At 38.1% G+C, this 18619-nt stretch overlaps 2 protein-coding genes across 3 annotated transcripts in view; one reads left to right on the top strand and one right to left on the bottom strand.

Annotated features, from left to right (window-relative positions):
- The window catches only part of LOC123766200 (alkaline phosphatase), a 16604-nt gene extending 8554 nt beyond the window's left edge, over nucleotides 1–8050 (top strand). The window contains exons 4-11 of the mRNA XM_045755163.2: nucleotides 454–643; nucleotides 1424–1599; nucleotides 2642–2861; nucleotides 3489–3622; nucleotides 4019–4135; nucleotides 5372–5453; nucleotides 5687–5896; nucleotides 6125–8050. Of these exons, the coding sequence (XP_045611119.1) occupies nucleotides 454–643; nucleotides 1424–1599; nucleotides 2642–2861; nucleotides 3489–3622; nucleotides 4019–4135; nucleotides 5372–5453; nucleotides 5687–5896; nucleotides 6125–6309 (1314 nt within the window). The 3' untranslated portion in view covers nucleotides 6310–8050. The remainder of the gene's footprint in view (nucleotides 1–453; nucleotides 644–1423; nucleotides 1600–2641; nucleotides 2862–3488; nucleotides 3623–4018; nucleotides 4136–5371; nucleotides 5454–5686; nucleotides 5897–6124) is intronic.
- Nucleotides 8051–9642: 1592 nt separating this feature from the next.
- Nucleotides 9643–18619, bottom strand: part of LOC123766293 (glutathione synthetase) — a 42355-nt gene continuing 33378 nt past the window's right edge. For both annotated transcript variants that reach the window (XM_069321190.1, XM_069321191.1), the window contains exons 6-13: nucleotides 17893–17935; nucleotides 17275–17348; nucleotides 15775–15939; nucleotides 15086–15239; nucleotides 13272–13376; nucleotides 12346–12459; nucleotides 11263–11420; nucleotides 9643–10828 (exon numbers count right to left, since the gene is read on the bottom strand). In XM_069321190.1, the coding sequence (XP_069177291.1) occupies nucleotides 10702–10828; nucleotides 11263–11420; nucleotides 12346–12459; nucleotides 13272–13376; nucleotides 15086–15239; nucleotides 15775–15939; nucleotides 17275–17348; nucleotides 17893–17935 (940 nt within the window). In that variant the 3' untranslated portion in view covers nucleotides 9643–10701. The remainder of the gene's footprint in view (nucleotides 10829–11262; nucleotides 11421–12345; nucleotides 12460–13271; nucleotides 13377–15085; nucleotides 15240–15774; nucleotides 15940–17274; nucleotides 17349–17892; nucleotides 17936–18619) is intronic.

Here is an 18619-nt window from a genome sequence, read left to right as displayed (position 1 = left end):
CCAGACATGAAACGGTTGATCTCATCGATATTTTTAAGACGCTGAACAATTTGTACTCGGACCACTTCTTTAAAAGCTGCTATATTTTACCATTGTTGTGGAAAATTAATCCTTATACGACTGTCAACCATCACCTGACAGCCTCTGACCTGTTCAGACATTATCTCTAACTGTGAAATAGATAATACAATATCACTAATGACCCCCTCAGGTAACCTTGTCCACAAGTCTTGTGGCAAAATGTAACTTTTGTGTGAATAACTAAAGTCAGAAGCAGATTTAAATTCATTTTCTTACCTCTCAGGCACTATAGGGCACTGACCAGCTGTAAGGGCATACCCTAAAATTAAACTAATCACGAGGAAAATAAACAGTTAATAATGATACAAAAATACAATACATACTCAGTGCTATTCCATAACTTGGCTCTTGTTTTCCCATGCTTTGTTCCAGACGTACGACGTGGATAAACAAGTAGCGGACAGCGCCAGCACTGCCACGGCCTACCTGACGGGCGTCAAGACCAATTACAAGACTATTGGTGTGGACGCGACCGCCATCTACCAGGACTGTTCCAGCATCACCGAAGACAACAAGGTGTACTCCATCGTCAAGTGGGCTCAGGACGCTGGCAAGAGAACTGGTAATAAGAAGCAGACCTACACGCAGACACACACACGCAGACAATCTCCAGACGAAATACAATGACTTAAAATGTAGTGACTTGTCCTCTAGTTTGTATGCACCGATATTTAATGTACATAACAAGTACACAAAAATTACTTTCCATTTTCCGAATAAGACTACAAAATTAATATTTTTGATTATAAACCTTGGTTGATTAGTTAGTTTGGTTAGGTTGATTTAGGCAGAACAACCCGTCCTCGACTCAAGTCCATTGCATCCAGCGGTCGACCCCACAGACGCATTCGTAAATTTTCACATACTGTTCATTTAAAACGGGAATGTTCTCAAATATAAATTAATATTATAATATATTAGCATATTGTGCATATATATATGCCTAGGTTAGGTGTTTAGGTTCTGTTGGCGATTATTTGTATTTGTAGTACGTGGGTGAAGCATTTACAGTGTTGTGGTTCGAACGGAATTCGTCAGAGAAGCAATTGTTCCGATAGTGTTCGGACGTCATCAGTTGCGAGTCGTGTGTAAACCGTTTTTTATTCATAAACAGGGGGGTTTTGTGGGTGCATGGAATCACTTTTGGGTCTTAGCTTGGAGGACGGGCTGGGCGCTGGATGTAATGGACTTGAGTCGAGGACGGGTTGACCTGAGGACAGGTTGGTGAGTCTGTGTAAAGTGTTTTTCATTAATGAGCATTTGGTCTTTATTTCAAGTATATATTTGGCCTTCATCACCTTGCCCCAGATGATTTTTAGCACCTAGGTGATCTTGACCTCAGGTGTGGTGACGTCAACACGAGTGACACACGCGACCCCGGCCGGGACTTACGCTCACGTGACGGACCGCGACTGGGAGTGTGACGGAGCCATCAGTGCGGAAAACCAGAAGAAATGCCCCAAACTGAAGGATATTGCCAGGCAGCTGGTGGAAGACGAGCCAGGCGCCTCCATCAATGTGAGTGTTGGAGAGGATGTGGGTGAAGGAGAAGGCGGTCGTGATGGTGTGTGAGAGAGAGAGAGAGAGAGAGAGAGAGAGAGAGAGAGAGAGAGAGAGAGAGAGAGAGAGAGAGAGAGAGAGAGAGAGAGAGAGAGAGATAGAGAGAGATTCTTACATAATGCGAGTGAGAAGAGTGAGTGGGCATGAATATTTATTTTTGGGTTTCCATTCTTGGGGACAGAAATATTATAGGCTTATTGAGGTTTCCCTAGTCTAGAACAATGATTGACTTCCCTAAGCTGCAATCCACAACAGTCGTCCAACTCCCAGCTAGGTACTTATTTACTACTACGTAAACAAACGTCATGCCTACGGTTACGCGACAAAACGTCTCGTCCTACCCGGGAATCGAGCCCAAAATCATTCAGTTTTGAACCGAGTGCGCCGAATACTGCCCTGAGATAGAATAATGGGGTGTTCTCACTCCTCATAATGTGAGAGATCGAATTACAAACAGCTTAAAAACTAACGAATGGAATATGTTCTTACATTTTGCAACAAAAAAGAATTAAAACGCACTAAGCTTTGAGAAAGTGGAACAGTTCGTTGAAGCCGGAACGGTGCTGTTGACGGATAACCAGGCTCGGGATGAGGACGCTCGATCTACTCGACGCTGCCGGATAGATACTCGAGAGTTAGACAACTGCTGTGGTTCGAATCCTGGGAATAGGTCGGTAGTTGGCCTATAGGGAGGAGAGGACGGGGGATGGAGGGGGTCTTGATAAACTTAACAGACTCTCTGTTCTCAACAAGAGCCAGGGAATCCTCTGTTGGAGACTCCCTGTTGGTCTGCCCCTGACGGCAAACGATTAGGTGAACTAAACTGGTGTCAGTGTGGCGGTACAGGACTTATATAAACGCTGCTCCAGCCATCCTGCTGTATAATTCAATTTCAATTTAACATTTTTCAATCAAAAGAATGTGTGTACAAAGAACATAGGAGTTATGTACATAGGAGTAATGAATTATGCAAATCTTGACATTATTTAATCTGCCGCAGGTGGTGATGGGGGGCGGGTACCAGAACTTCGACGCCAACGCCACAGGTACCCCCGACGACCCTATTGATACCCAGTATGGTAACTGCAGCAGGAGGGACAACAAGAATCTCATCGATACGTGGAAGGCGAAGAAAACTGAAGCGAAAGTGAAATACCAGTTTGTCAGGAATAAGACGGACTTGGACAAGGTTGACTTCATCAACACCCAGTTTCTGCTCGGTGAGTTGGGAAATATGAAGTGGAGGAGGGAAGAGACACAGAGAGAGAAGAGAGAGAAGATTAAGCCACCCAAAAGGTGGCATGGGTATGAATAGCCCATAAGTGGTGGCCCTTTTGAGCCATTTCCAGTATCAATAGATGATACTGGAAATCTGTGGAGGTGCGACTGCACCCAGCGTGACGGGAGATGTCTCCCGTGTACACGAACCCGAAGTTTCTTCTTTATATAAGTGTCTGATGCAACATATCACCTTTAAAGGGGAACAAATGTTTTGGAAAAAATTACAAACAATTATCCCAGAACTAAGTCAACTCTCAATCCAAGAAAGACTGAGGACCTTAGAACGAGCAGCGCAACAAATCAAGGCTGATCTTATTGAAATCCTGAACCTACTGAACAAATTGGAAGATAAATATATTTGAATTTACCTGACGTCCATCATCTCTCGTGGCCTCGACGGAGGACGCCCTTTTGGGTGGCTTAATCTTCATCAATCAATCAATCAATCGGTTCGTGTAGTTTATTGTCATGTATTGGGAGAGGAGAGAGGCTCTATTCTGTTCTCCTATTTTATCTTCCTTCGAATCTCAACCACCCTCTCTCTCTACTTTCTCCCCCTCCCACAGGAATCTTCGCCAACGGACATGTGCCTTACGAATACGAGAAGAAAAGCAAGAATCTGGATGTGCCTACCCTGGCACAGATGACTGAAGCTGCTATCAAGATCCTTCGGCAGGAGCCCAAAGGATATTTCCTATTAGTAGGTTCTCTCCCTGTCTTTCTCTCTCTCTCACACACACACACCTAGTTATACTTGCAGGGGTTGAGCTTCAGCCCTTAGGTCCTTTTAACAACTGGGATACAAGTTCCAGAGCCTATTGGGGTTCTATCATATCTACATATGAAACTGTATGGAGTCTGTTTCAATCCCATTACTTCCTAGTGCAATCCATTTGTTAACTACCCTGACACTGAAAATGCTTTCCAATATCTATGTGACTCATTTAGGTGCTAAGTTTTTACCTGTGTCCCCATGCTGATGTACCACCCGTGTGCGTGCGCATTCGTTCGTTCGTGCATGCTTGTGTGAGTGTATTTACAACTTTCCTATCTGTTTCTTGCCCCTCTCCTGACCTGACCTGACCTCGCTTCGCAGGTGGAGGGTGGACGCATTGACCACGCCCACCACGACGGCATAGCCCACCGTGCCCTCGATGAGACAGTGGCGATGGATGAAGCTGTCGAAAAAGCTCTGAATCTTACTAACGAAGAGGTTCGTGATGGATTTTTGTGTGTGTGTGGGGTGGGGGGTGGAGGAGGGGGAGAGAGAGAGATAGAGAGATATATAGAGAGGGAGGAGGGGAGGGTGGTAACAAAGAGAGAGACAGCAGCTTCTCACTCGTACTTATCATATCTATCGAGATCTTACCCAATATTTTCTTATATTCTTACCCGTATTTATCCAACAGTAAACTGGGTATCTGGTTGTTAAACGATTTGACGGGCTCGTATTCCTGGGAACATTAGGATTGAGGACTTGCCCGAAATGTAGAATGAAAAATAAATAGATGTAAAGACATCTATTTATCACCATCTATCAAGAAGGTAGAATATATACTTCCTGGTTATAAAGAAGAAAACCCACTTCAGCTGACAATCATTGGTAAAAAAATTAATTCTCTCGCTGTAACAACAACAAAATATTTAATTTGTTTACCATAATCAGCAACAGTATGGCTGCCTACTTTATGAGTAGCTATTACATCACAAGACGTTCAGTTGTCTGGTAGTCTGACTGTACCTTTCTCGAGAACATTTAATCCAACAGTTATCATTCATCATTTGCCTAACTTGTGTAACGGTTCTATTGTTACGTAAAGTATGGTGACAAATAAACACAGACACTAAGATACTATATATATATTTGGTCGAATATACAGAAGTACACAGGTGATACGTTGGTGTGAGTTGAGCGCACTGAGCGTTGGTACAGTATCTCGCAAGTGTCTGCTCTAGACCACACTTGAAAGTAGACTCTGGTTAATGTTTGCTATTGCTGCTTATATGCCCGGGCAACGCCTCACCTCATTCATCTCCAAAGGTTGACAGGAATATTAACAAAGCATTTAGAGCGAGTATATTATTGGGATAATCTACTCGCTACACTTGCAATTGAAACATTTTGTTACAACAGGTAAGAATAGTAAAAAAAAAGAAAAATAGGTCTAAAATAGTAAAAAAAAAAAGGTATAAAGAGTTGGCTTTTAGATAACACCAGCTACACCCTCTAATTAATATGAAGCCAAGCACCAGATATAGCATACAATTATTAAGAAAATCGTAACCGATAAATATCTAAGGGCCAGGTTTCAAAATAAAAAGGCATAACAGTCTTCTTGACTTGCAGAATCTATACTGAAATATGAATGAGAACCATAATGAATAAAAGAAACCTAATTAGTGATTAAAAAGACATTCACAATGTAATTCCTTCGTCCACACTTGACAGGATACGCTGATCGTAGTGACGGCCGACCACGCCCATACCATGTCTATCAGCGGATACCCTTTACGAGGTCAAGAAATCACCGGTAAGGGTTCTCAACTTGGTAATCCTTGTCAGAAAGTTCATTTTGCATCCATCGTCAGCTAGGAAAGGTGAGGCGGGTATATCCCTTTAATGTACAGGGCTGGAAATGAATATTACTTACGTCGAGATGAACAAAGTAAAGTGAACTCAGGTAAACTTTATACATTTGCACATAAACATCCTTTCGCAAATACGTGTACCTGTCATGTTGTTAAGACGTATGGGCGTCTTCAGGTTTGGCTGCCGAAGGTGATGATGGTTTACCCTACACAACCCTCATGTATGCTAATGGGCCTGGCTACAACTACTCTGTGGACGGGTCGCACGTAGAACATCCCCTACTGAGTAACCAGTCTGTCAGCACTTGGAACTACAAGCAGCTGGCTGCCATTCCTCTGGATTCAGAGACCCACGGAGGCGACGACGTAGCCATCTATGCTCTGGGTTCGTAGTTTACCCCCTTCCTTGTTAGTTGTTAAACTACTAATTTACAAACAGCAATCGGATTCTTCGGTCTACGGATAAGCAAATGCGCACTTGATCATTTGATATTATTGTAGTGACGAATTTGCTTATTCTTAGGAAGTGATAATTTGTGCATGTTTATAACTTGTGCTAGGAAACTTAATTAGCAAACAGATAATGATCATCAAAACTTGTTCACTGTTGCAGGTCCCATGGCGCATCTATTCCATACCTTGCACGAGCAAAATTACATTGCTCATGCCATGGCCTATGCAGCCTGCATCGGAGACAACACCAAACATTGTACAGACGGTGCCAACAGCATGATTCCCTCAGCCTCTCTGTCCGTCTTCCTACTTCCCCTCCTTTCTGCTCTTTGGTTCCACTATTAAAGTTTCTCCTCTAAGAAATGTTGATATCAAACTTGAAGCACCTATAGTAGGTAATTATCAAAAGAGGGCACCAAGCCTATGTAGCGTGAATCACCAATAGCACCATTCATTTATATCTGGCTTCTCACCTCAGATGGAAAGAATATATTATATTTATATATATAATGCACACACACCGAGGGGGTGGGTACTCGGCAGTGCCCGGGATAGTCTGTCTTTTCCCTGGCCCCCAATTCACTCCACTTCTTTCCCCACTCCTTACATTCTCCATCTTACCACCCCCTGCCCCTTTCCAACTTTGAACAGTCAGACATTTTCCTTTTCTTCTCATCCCCCTCATATTCCCTTGGTCCCCTTCTCATCTCCATCCCATCAGTCCCCAACTTTGTCCTTCCCTTTGTTCTCATCCTGCCTTTCCCCTGGTCTCTCCCAACCTCTATCCACTCTGCTTCCCCCATCTTTCCTTTAGCCCCCCCCCCCCTCAGGATCTCTCTATCGGATTGCTATTCTTCTCTTCCTTCTCTCGTGCAGAGGGTGAGCTGCCCTGTTAAATTCCATGTTTACCATGTCACATGCCATATTTACACTTGACTCCATGAAAATGGCCTAGGAGTGTTTAGAATTGCTAATATTTCTTAAAGCATTTAACTTAGGCGTATCCCATACAGTCTATGTACATCCCATACCCCAGACCACTCCCCCTGCAAATTATCATGGGAAAAAGACAAGTCATTACAATTATACAGAACTTGGAAGGGGTCAGGATAAGGATTTGGGATGGGATGGGGAAAAGGAATGGTGTCCAAACACTTGGACGGTTAGGGATAGATTGCCGACCCGTGGGAAGCGAGACCGTTGCTCTACCATCCAGTCCAAGTGGTTGGTGTGTACAAGCATGAACATGACATGATTGCAAACTATTTAGAGCTGGTAAGGAGGATAGGAGGATAGGGAGTTTGATATAATAAAGCTGTTAACTGCAGTTATCATTAATTTTGAGCTAACATGAATATCCAACAGTCCAACTTATGATATAGAGCAAACATAGCCTGCACTTTGCAGTAGCTGAATTGAGAAAACCCTGCAGTGGGCATATGTTGGGCAAACGACATTGATTCCATGGTGAATCAAAGCCGATAAAAGTTGAATCAACATTAATGAAACATGTTTTGCCTGCTTGGAACTGTCAGTGTATATGGTCTTTTTAATGTTTTTATGTTTGCATTTTTTTGTAACGCCACTCAATTTAGTAGCAAGCCAAGTATGATTGTCGAGTATGATTAGTTTCCTGGTGGGAAATGTAATATTAATATTTTATTTATAAGACATGCAAAGGATCAAATTACTGTGGTTACTTAGTAGGCACAGTCATTGTATATTTGATAAAGCCACTAATTATACAAAATACTTTTGGGCATAACTTAATAAAATAATGCATGAATTTAGTTCAATTTATAATAATATTTAATACTAAATGAGAAGTTAGCTAATGTATGTGAAATGTTAAAGAAATAAGTAAATGTATTACATTCATTCTCAAACAAGTAATTATTTCCTCCTTGTTTTAAGCTCAAGGAGGAGAGTAATACCGGTACTGTAGTCCACAAAATAACAGGAGGCAAAAGATCAATACCATACTGATGGTACACAAACTATTCAACAGTTTGATGAGAGAATAAAAAAACATATTTGTAGCACAGGAATACATATGTTCTAAAAGATTCAATTTAATCCCAATAAATTTGTGCTTTATTTATTACCTTTCATAAACAAACTACAATAGTGAATAAAATCATTAAAACTTACAATATATATTTCTTAATTGGTCTTTCACATACAAGCCTTAGAATCAAAATATATGTTAATAAAATCTAAATAAAAGTCTCATAATGATCATAAACAATAACAGCTTTTATAAACACAACTTCAAATATGTTACAAAGAAAAAGATAAATATATATTAAATAACAATGCATTCACCACTAAATGTGAAGTGTCACATATACCTGCTTCTGCATGCACTATACACAAATAATGATATAAAACTATGAGAACAACTGTTTATATCCCCAGATTGTGCCCCTTTTCAATTTACAAGATGCATACATATGCCATTTCTGTCTACAAGTGCCAGCTTATCCTGCTAGTGTCAAATTCCCACTAGAAAGTGAAACTACGTAAGAAAATATTCTGTATTATGTTTAACAGTACAAACAAATGTCAAGTTACTTGCTTATCTGCATTATGCTAAGCAAATGTAACTTGCCATTTACAACACATCCTCAAGCTTAAAATATCATGGTATAATGCTAAGTTTTCTCCTAAAACCTGTTCCCATTACTAAACATAAATCATCAGTAATGCTTCATCAGCTTCACATGCTGGTTTGATCTTTACTCTGTATGCCAAAAAAAAAAAAAATCCTGAGATAAGTGAGAATTGTATTCCATAGCCTCAAGAATTTACTAACGACCACTTCTTGAGCAATCTATAAACCCTCCTCTTGGCGAATTGAGCACTGTGGGGAATTTTGTCATCAACATTTAGTTTGAACATGATTTAGTGACCAGGATTCTGACAATAGCAGAATTGTGATGAAAATTAATAATGTGAATTAGCAGTGTGAGGAGTAATGTTGGTGAGGGAGGGAGGGAGAGCTGGCGTCGGCTGCTGGCTGGTGTGTGGCCACACGTTATTGTCTGGAATCACCATACCAGCTTAGTGGTTCACTATTGTGAACACAAATGTAGATACTTATATATAATATGTGTATAGTGTGTAATAAGAGCAAAAGGAGCTTGTTGGGAGGAGCCCCTTTTGGTGAGAGGTGAGGTAGTCGTCTGCTGTATGACTTCTCATGCAGTGGCCACTATGCTGTTTGGACACCATACCAACTTATTTGTACAGTTATGGTGAATAAAACATGTAGATACTTATATATAATGTGTGTGTATATAGTGTAATAACACCACAAACAGTATTATGGGAGGAGTAATGTTGGTGAGTTAGGTGTTGAAGGAATGAGGGAGGGCTGGCTGGGTGTGGCAGCCCACTCTTGTTTTTTGGGCTCACCATATCAACTTAGTGGTTCGCTATGGTGAACACACATGTAGATAGGTATATACAATGTGTGTATATAGTGTAATAACAGCAAAAAACACTGTTTGATTGATCGTAGAATATAATATATATAAGTCACATACATGAGCCCCATAATTTTGAGCATAGCGATGTTCCATATATTGAACTACAGTATATAAATTCCACAAATTACACACTTTTGAATAATATTACAGCATAAAACCAGAGAGGAAATGAATGAGAAACATTAAAATAGTTGTGAAACATTATATTTGCGGCAACTGCCAACCCACGGGGTGGCAGGGCCTAGTGACCTTGAGCACTCCATTGCTAAGCGCCCATAATATGCTAAACTTCCCAACTCCATTGCGGCTAAAGTATGTAACATACAATATTTTTTTTTTGTTTCCCTGTGATCAGAGACTGCATTTTAACAATATAACAAAAAATAATTTTTTGGAAAGAATTGATTTTCGGCGCACCACAGGTGTGTTGTATTTTAATGCAGAGCAGAGCAGTGGTTAATGGAGAAACATCAGCGAGATAGCTTCCAGAAATCATTGCGACTCTACCCTGAAGCATTTTATGACAATCAACACTTTTTTTTTATGTTTGGAGAGCTTTTAAACTTTATTTCTTTCTTGGATATAAATATATCTGGGTTCCAAACATGGTTTGGAACAAAATATTATCAAGAACTGATTGACAGCGAAAAGCAGCAGTATTACAATGATGTAAAGAATACTACAAAGAACCAGTGCACTGTGATTAATTTCTGAGATGAAAACGTGCAAGTAATAAATGGATGAAGAGGAGGGAAAATGAAAACAATGTAGAATGTTAGTGAGGGAACCAGAATACTAAGAGCATATGGGCATGACAATATTTTGAAAGAAATGTAAAGAATCAATGTCAACATATAAAGAAAATTTTCTATAATTGAAAACAAGGATTCACCATCTTTTGTGACCTCAATAGGGACAGGAAGCTGGTGACTTTTCAAAGGTTCCCCGATTATTCCGAGGATTTTTCCAGCTGAACTTTGACCTATTATTAATGTGGTCTGAATTAATATCTTTCAATTTGCCCCCAAATACATTATTTTAATATTTGCTCATTTAGAATAAAACCAAGATATAAACAATTTCACAAACAACTTATAAGAAAAGAATATACTGTATATATATATGGCATTTCAACTATTCTTCTGTTAAAATAAATGAATTCTAAAAATAATATATCCCTAAACCTAAAAAATCACAAAGAAATATTCTCATTAAGAGATTTCATTGCAAATAATTGTATAAATCATCATTCAAATAAAAAGACAGAATCCAGGGCACCAAGACCTGCTGCCACGCCACCCTCATTAACAGATGAAAGCTTTGTACGTAACATGTGCCCAGCGTATTTGTTGATTAGTATTTCCTTTGCCGTTCTGGAATAAAAAAAAAAGATATCATATTAATACCAGAGACTGTGGATAACATGAGCACTATTCACACTATAAATATCCATTATTAACACCACATTACATTTGTTCAAATTTACTCCCAACATCCTTACTGTAATATACTTTACAATCTAATCTATATATCTCTATCTATCTCTATATCTCCAATATAATTTCTCATAACCAGTATCTTACCCTATTACTAATGTTATATCCAGTAATTATATTAACTCTTAAATTACTTTAATAACACATTGCATACTTCAGTCATAGTTTTACTAATTTGTTTAAGATTGTAAACCATTTTATTTAAAATTATCTGAATTTTGTGTTAGCTCAATACTTGCCCGTAGATGTAGGCTGCCCTACATCAATACCATAAATACAAAGGTAATACTGTAACACCTAGTATAACTCACCCTAGAACCACACCAAAGATGCCCAACTCTGACACCGTCTCGATCAACTTCACTGGTTCATGTGCTCGAACGAGGTAGTTTTGTTGGATGGGAGGGCGGATTCTATCCATGAGGATGTATGCTTCCCTCTCTGGTGAATCTTTTATTTTCTCCAAGACCTGTAACAAGGCAAATTCTGTAAAAACTACCATTCAGTACTAGAGGTAAATCTCAACTAATCACATACTTGACAAGAACAGCATTTTTGACATGAAAGTACTGTACTGAACTGTGCTGTACTAGTTTTCATGCAAGTATCACAGGCTCCCTGACCGATAGAACTAAACATCAATAATATTAAAAATAATGACAGTTTCAATATTTAATTCATATTTTTACTCAAAATGTCACTTACTACTTCTGTCTGTTTAAATTATACTTCTGTCATAATAATTTATTGATAATTAACAATCTTTCTTGCAGACACTGAAAAGTCACACTGTAAAACAAAATTATGTAAAGTATTGTTTTGCAAATTTTATCATATCACTTCTTTATATCACTTTAAACAGAAATCAGGCTTAGAGTACAAATGCGTGCACTTTTCTGAGAAGTACATTTGGTTAACTACCTGTGTCATTATCCTATTTACCTTCTGGTTAGGATCTTGCACTAACTAAGGAGGCGCCACAAGATACCGAATCTAACCCAGAATTCAGCCAGAAAGTACTTTCATACACTACTCAAAGCCTTGCCAAGCACTACTTAACATCACAAATGTCACTAAGCAGAGCCCTCACTAGTTATCGATTGGTTCACTTCAACATTACCCCTCACCATCCCCCAGGTGGCAGAACCGACACAACACAATCTCTTTCTTAACGCCCTTCACATTCTTTCCAGTTCTAAAATGCAAAGGGAAAATTACACTAAACACACTGGGGATTGGAAAAGGAGTGAGAAAACATGAGAAATAAAGTGAAAAATGCATTGAACATTTAAATAAAGTTATATTTCTGTTTTTACTTAACCTATATCAAACATCCTTTACCTAGAAAAACTACAAAATGAGTTGGATGCAAAATGTGTAAACTGCACACTTACAGTTTTGATTTCTTCTCCATAGACGTTGTTGCCACCACCCTCTCGTTGTGGCTTCAGAACATATTGATCAGGGTTCTCCATAGCCAATTGAATAGCATGATCTCCTTCTGGGCCCTTTATTGAAGCAGCATACATTAGAAAATTATATTGCTCTTATAAAATAGTACAATATTGCAGTAAATTAATATAAAACAAAATTTATTCTATTCAGTTGTGTGCGTGTGTTTCCTTGTTCTCTCTAGGAACTCTTTTCCTTAATATTCTAGCTTAATACAGTAGCATTCTTGTCACAAAATTAAAAATAAAACCTTAATGAATTAAAAAGAGTTTTTACTATTTAATGGCTGGAAAAATGGAACAAGTGCAAAGAATGCTTGTCAAAAAATGCAAGACAGCCTCATGAATTCAAAGCAAACCAAAACATGCGTGAAAAAATGCAGACAAGAAACTCTCGACAATTTTCTAACCTGGAGATTTTGTTATCTAACCTGGAGGTTATAACAAACTTGGAGATATAACAAACTGAGCATATAAAGAAGGTGGATCGACACCTATCAGTGAGTTAAAGAAATTTGTCTTCGAAAGCATTTGCCTGACTTTCACATGCTAGATTGACTAGCAGGTGGCATGTGCATCTTAATAGATCCAGATAGATGCAGGCAACCTGATCATCTCTGTCCTGCAAGATCCCTGTGCTCTATCATAAATGTTAAATAGATTTGTTACACAGTATGAGGACAGAGGGAAGGAGAGTTGTATGTTTTTTTAGCATACTACAGTGCATTGTGCATCACACCACTACCACCCGTTCATATAATAAAGCACATTATATAAAAAGGTACAATGCATGGTGCAGATATTCCTGTGTTTGGACATTAAGAATATCATGTGGTCAAGATGACTATCTCTTAAGAACTGCAACTCACTAAGTCAAGTGTGTAGAGACCAGCAAATAAGTTGGTAACTTCTGCTGCTTCGGAATCGGAAAGAAACTTCTGCAATACACCTGGTCTAGCTATTTCTTGCTGGACCTGGAAATGTGATAAAAGAAATTCGCAAAATTATCTGTATTGATCAAAATTTATTAAATTTCCCTGCTATCAATAAATTTGCCTTACTGTACATGATTTAGGATTTTCCTATGGTAGTTTCACAACTTGCTTTATTATCTCTAAGTACCGCCTCCTTTTCAAGATATATTTTCAAGAAATAACTATATAATAAATCAGTAGACACTATTATACTGAACAGTAAAAAAATTACAGGCATTAACAGTTACATCACTACCATCAAAATATGAGCTGAAAATATTGTTGGCATTGCATGCAAATTGATACATCTTGCTAATGTTACTGCAGTACAGTATTTTAGTAACTTTCCTTTAGATAATAGGTAATTGTCATATGTCAAATGTCTAAACATTTGAAAATTAAAATAATTGTATAGAAATATTTGAATAAAACATGCTAAAATTAGTTTAGACCATATTTTATCTTCTTGCTAACTCCTGTGTGGAACTGGAAATTGAAACTTAAGGATTAACATTACTGCATTATGAGCCTATACAAGGATGAATTATGGGACTTGTGAATTAATGACCTGCATTAGTTAACTAACAAAGGCAATATTCACAAGAATATGACTGTAGATCATTCTCACTCTCGCAGTACCTGGTTAGATTCTCAGGCAGGACGAAATGCTTGGGCATACTGTCGTGCACCCAATGCCTCTATTCACCTCGCAGTAAATAAGTACCTGAGAGTTAGGCAACTGTTTGGGGTTGCATCCTAACAAGTCAGTCCTTAGCCTAGGGGGATCTATTTAAGCCTAACAGGTTTCCAGTCCCTGACAACAAGAAACGAAGAAGCCAGAACCAAAAAACTGAAATATTATGTAAGCAGACAAAATGTTGTCATTGCCAACACTTTGTTTTTATCAATTAGTGAGTTACTAACTACAATCATAATACAGTCAAGAGCTGGACCATTCTTGATGGCCATTTTGTGCACTTCCGGTAGGGTTTCAGCAATGAACAATGATAAGTGGATGGAGTAATTTGTGATGAGGTACTGCAAGTCTTAAATCTTTGATTTTAGAAAGTGTTAAGGCCAATAGATCTTAAATGTGATGCTGCTCCTTACCTTACCCTGAAGGAGGTTCTGAAGTATTACACCTGAATGATCTCTGGATATGTAGACAAAATATAATACATTCCTAGGATAAACTAAAGCTAGCAGGGGTTGTGTAGATAGGACATAATGCCCCAAGTTTTGCAAGTATCATTTGTTTTGTTGTCACTAGTAGTGCTGAGTTACAAGTATCATTTGGTCATTTGGTCCATTGGCAATTTAACCACCCTTCTTTCTTTCAACCTTTGAGGAGGGTATGTTTACTTTTGAATGACGTAAAAGCAGCTTTCTCTTTCAGATCTTAAGGAAAGACATGTAATCAACTGAGGATGTTGTATGGAAGACGACTGGTTACCTGGTAATGCTGTATAGCATGCCAACTAGGACTGTTTCACATTATATGTCATAACGACACAAACACTTCTGTTTCTGCATCTATACAGATTATCAACAATAGAATGTTTACAATTTAAGGTTGAGTACAATGTGGCATACTTTGGAATGTGCATCTTTACACCAATCATTAAACAACTCACTTTAGGATCCAGGTAATACACATACATTACTGTATATCTTTGATTGTAAAAACTGCAGATAAAATTTCACCATACCTTTTTAGTACCTGCTAAATGATACTGTATGCTAGGACACTTAATTGCTCGTGATCTTTCTATGGTAAGACGAGCCTCCCATTCCGCTTCACTGTGGTAGTGGCCAGGCTCATAACCAGCACGGAAATATACCACAGCAATCTCATCGTCATCTCTGTTAAAGATACCACGATGAATACACATGAAAAGAAAGTGGAAACATTATGTTAATTGTTTAATATCAATACATAAGTAGATAAACAAAATTAGCTATTTTATGAATCTGTCTACAGATTTTATTTATTATGAACAAGGAAAACAGGAATAATTATGGTGGTATGCAGGGAATGGAAAAGTGCTACAATTGGTTGATCAGTCAAAATACCTGGGATGTGCAACACCGAGAGTACTGTAAAGCAATAGAGCAAGTTAGGGACGGACAGTTCCTCACAGAAGGAAAGCTCTTAGCTAAGAAAAATAAGAGAAGAAGTGATGGTTGTAGAGAGTGTGCGCTGATGACAATGCACGAATTGTATTGCCTATGGATGAAAAAAATACTGGCAAGGAACATGCATGAAAATCATAAATAAAAGCATACAGTGCTAAAACTAATAGTTTTACAACAATATTTTTTTAATTTTTTAAAATCCACTAAAACATGAATGAAAAGTTAAATTTAATAGAATATATACTCAAGATTTGCAACCTACATTATAAGCCTCTTGTCATCAGTCAGGTGCCCTCTTTCACTGATCTGTGTGAGGTTTTTTCGAACGACATGAACATCTGGTCTCTGGCGTCTTATTTCATACTCATGGAATCGTTGATCACAGATATTGTAAGTAACATCTTCTATAACAAACAGTATTACAGCTCTGGAAAACAAAAGAATTAGACTTATCAAGTAGATAATAATAATAATAATAAAAATAATAATACTGTAATACAATAATAATACACAGAAAGAAATCGCACTAACGTGAGGTATCACTGAGAAAGTCCGTAGGAGCCATAATGAAGATTCGAATCTGTGCATTGGGTATTCCCAGGCACACGCCCCAGACAACTAGGCCACGACATAGTAAAAGGATTCAGCAGAACCCAAGGTTGCAATCCTTTTACCATGTCATGACCTAGTTGTCTGGAGCGTGTGCCTGGAAATACCCAGCAGATAGATTCGAATCCTCATCACGGCTCCTACACATTTTCTCAATAATAATAATAATACTCTAATAATATTATGAAGGAATAATTTTTGCTTTTGTAGTAACTTTTGCACTATACAATCCATTTTCCATCAGCTTCACTTTCAGTAATTGTGCTGCTAACTGGACACCTACCACCTCGATCATCTACCAACTACATTAATTCACAGTGTCCACACTGCTGGCCATGGGTGTTGACTTTGCAGTTCTTCGTAACTTGTACCACTGACAATAGATTCACTATTATTGTAAACCTGTGTAATCCTTGTTGTTTAGTCTCTCCAAAGATACCACTTCAGTGATCAGTGAGAAGTATCAGCTAAGGGATATTAAATACCTAGGTTTAACAACATCAAAGATATATTGTCAATAATGGTACAAGCTAGGAAGGACACCAGTGCCAACCTTCTGTGGACAGCAATGGAGATATTGTGAGCTGATTTGATCAAACAAACATTTGAGGCAGCAGGTGTCCCACAGAAGATTGGGGTGTTGATAGCATTTTCACTAGAAGTGGATCCAGTGGCAAGGTAGTCATTTCAATTTATATAGTTAAGCCTCGACATTCCATAGTTCATCTGAATACAACTACCTCTGAATACTGATACGGTCCAGCTGACTACACTTAACCATTTAACCATGAAATAATCCATGTTCTAAATTCACAATACAAAAACCAGAAAGAATTTAAATGTCTTGTGAATGTAATTATCATGAAAAAATTCCTATTCTGTCTGATCTATGACAAAAACACTACATGACTATTCACTGAAATCCTGCACTCATTTTTCTTCTACTTACCCTAAACAGAGCCATCTAAATAGTCATATTCAATTAGCACATTCTCCTCATAATTACCTACCTTACCTTACACATTCTATTTTAGGCAATTATATACACTAATAACTTAACCCATTTGCACACCTCTGCTAAAATCCTCGACTTGCCAAATTTGTTTTATTTTATCTTTCTATAAGCAGTCCTCATTAGGTATATAGTACTTACTTTGGGCAATTGTAAGCTTCCCATGCAGATATCATTCCACCACAGAGCCCTGCAAGCGCATCATTTTCTGGCAACTAGAAAAGATCATGTGCTCGTTAACGTTAATTGGCTCAGTGTATCAAGGAAACTTTATAGGGGCCGTGTATCATAACCAATTCAACTAATTAGTGTATATGGGATTAGAAATTATAATGAGAAAATTATTGGATGAGAAATTACTGTATAACTATCTCCAATACATAATCTGTATGCAGAAGAATACTCAAAAACAAGGGCCGTGACGAGGATTCGAACCTGCGTCCGAGAGCATCCTAGACGCTCTCCGGGATGCTCTCTGGGTCAAGCCCAGACGCTTGATCATGTTGTAGCTCAGTCAATTAAGGCAGCGTCTGGGATGCTCTTGGACACAGGTTCGAATCCTCGTCAAGGCCCTTGTGGATTTGTTCAGAAGAATACTGTATGCAGGTACTGAAAAATACATGCTTACTGATCAACAATCAAGACAAAATTACTTATAATCTAAAGCACAGTATTTCTTGCCAAACTGTTTTATTCACCGTAAAAAAATATTAAATTTATTTTTGAATGTTAAGTGGAAAAACATATCAAGCAACTTACATGATGGAGCAGATCTGGTCTTCGTAGTTCTCCAAGGACATACCTAAAGTACGTAAAAGACTTTTTCAAATTTAAACTCGCAAAGCAACTCGTGCTCGTGAATTTTTTTTAGCAATCGGGTCTAAAGTACCAACCAACATGACATGATGGTCCAGTAGATAGTATTTTGTATTATTAATTTTAAAGTTTGGGAAAAAATTAAGCTAAAAAACTTAAATATTCCTAGGCTTAGTATAGCTCATTTTTGTATCATATTAGGGCTAAGATAGCATGTATTGGGCCTAGGATTGCTAGGAGAGATTAGGTTAGGTCTAATTTATTTTGCTGATAAAATTTCTGGATTGTCCAAATCCAACTAAACAAAATTATACCATCTGCTGGTCCATCATATCATATTAGTACTTTGACCAAATAGTTACTATAAGTATTTTCATTTTAGGAGGATGGGCTGCACAAAGTGGGTAGATAATTCATTAATGATTTCAAACTTTTCTTGGTACATTCATAAGTTAAAGTAACACTGAAATTATGTGCAAAAAAGTTCTTCAAACAATGATCAAGTAGGTAAATCAGTATTGTATAATTAATGACTTCAAAATACCATATTGTATACAAAATTCTCCTGAATCATTATATCCACTATTATATGCTGTATATGTGATCTCAAACACTCAAATATTTTCCCCCACATGTCTTTAGTATGCACCACATGCATTTCTGCCACAAT

Source organism: Procambarus clarkii, chromosome 9, assembly GCF_040958095.1.
Source record: "Procambarus clarkii isolate CNS0578487 chromosome 9, FALCON_Pclarkii_2.0, whole genome shotgun sequence".
NCBI classification, from domain to species: domain Eukaryota; kingdom Metazoa; phylum Arthropoda; class Malacostraca; order Decapoda; family Cambaridae; genus Procambarus; species Procambarus clarkii.
Note: the sequence above shows the minus strand (reverse complement) of the source record. Positions and strands in the feature narration are given on the sequence as shown.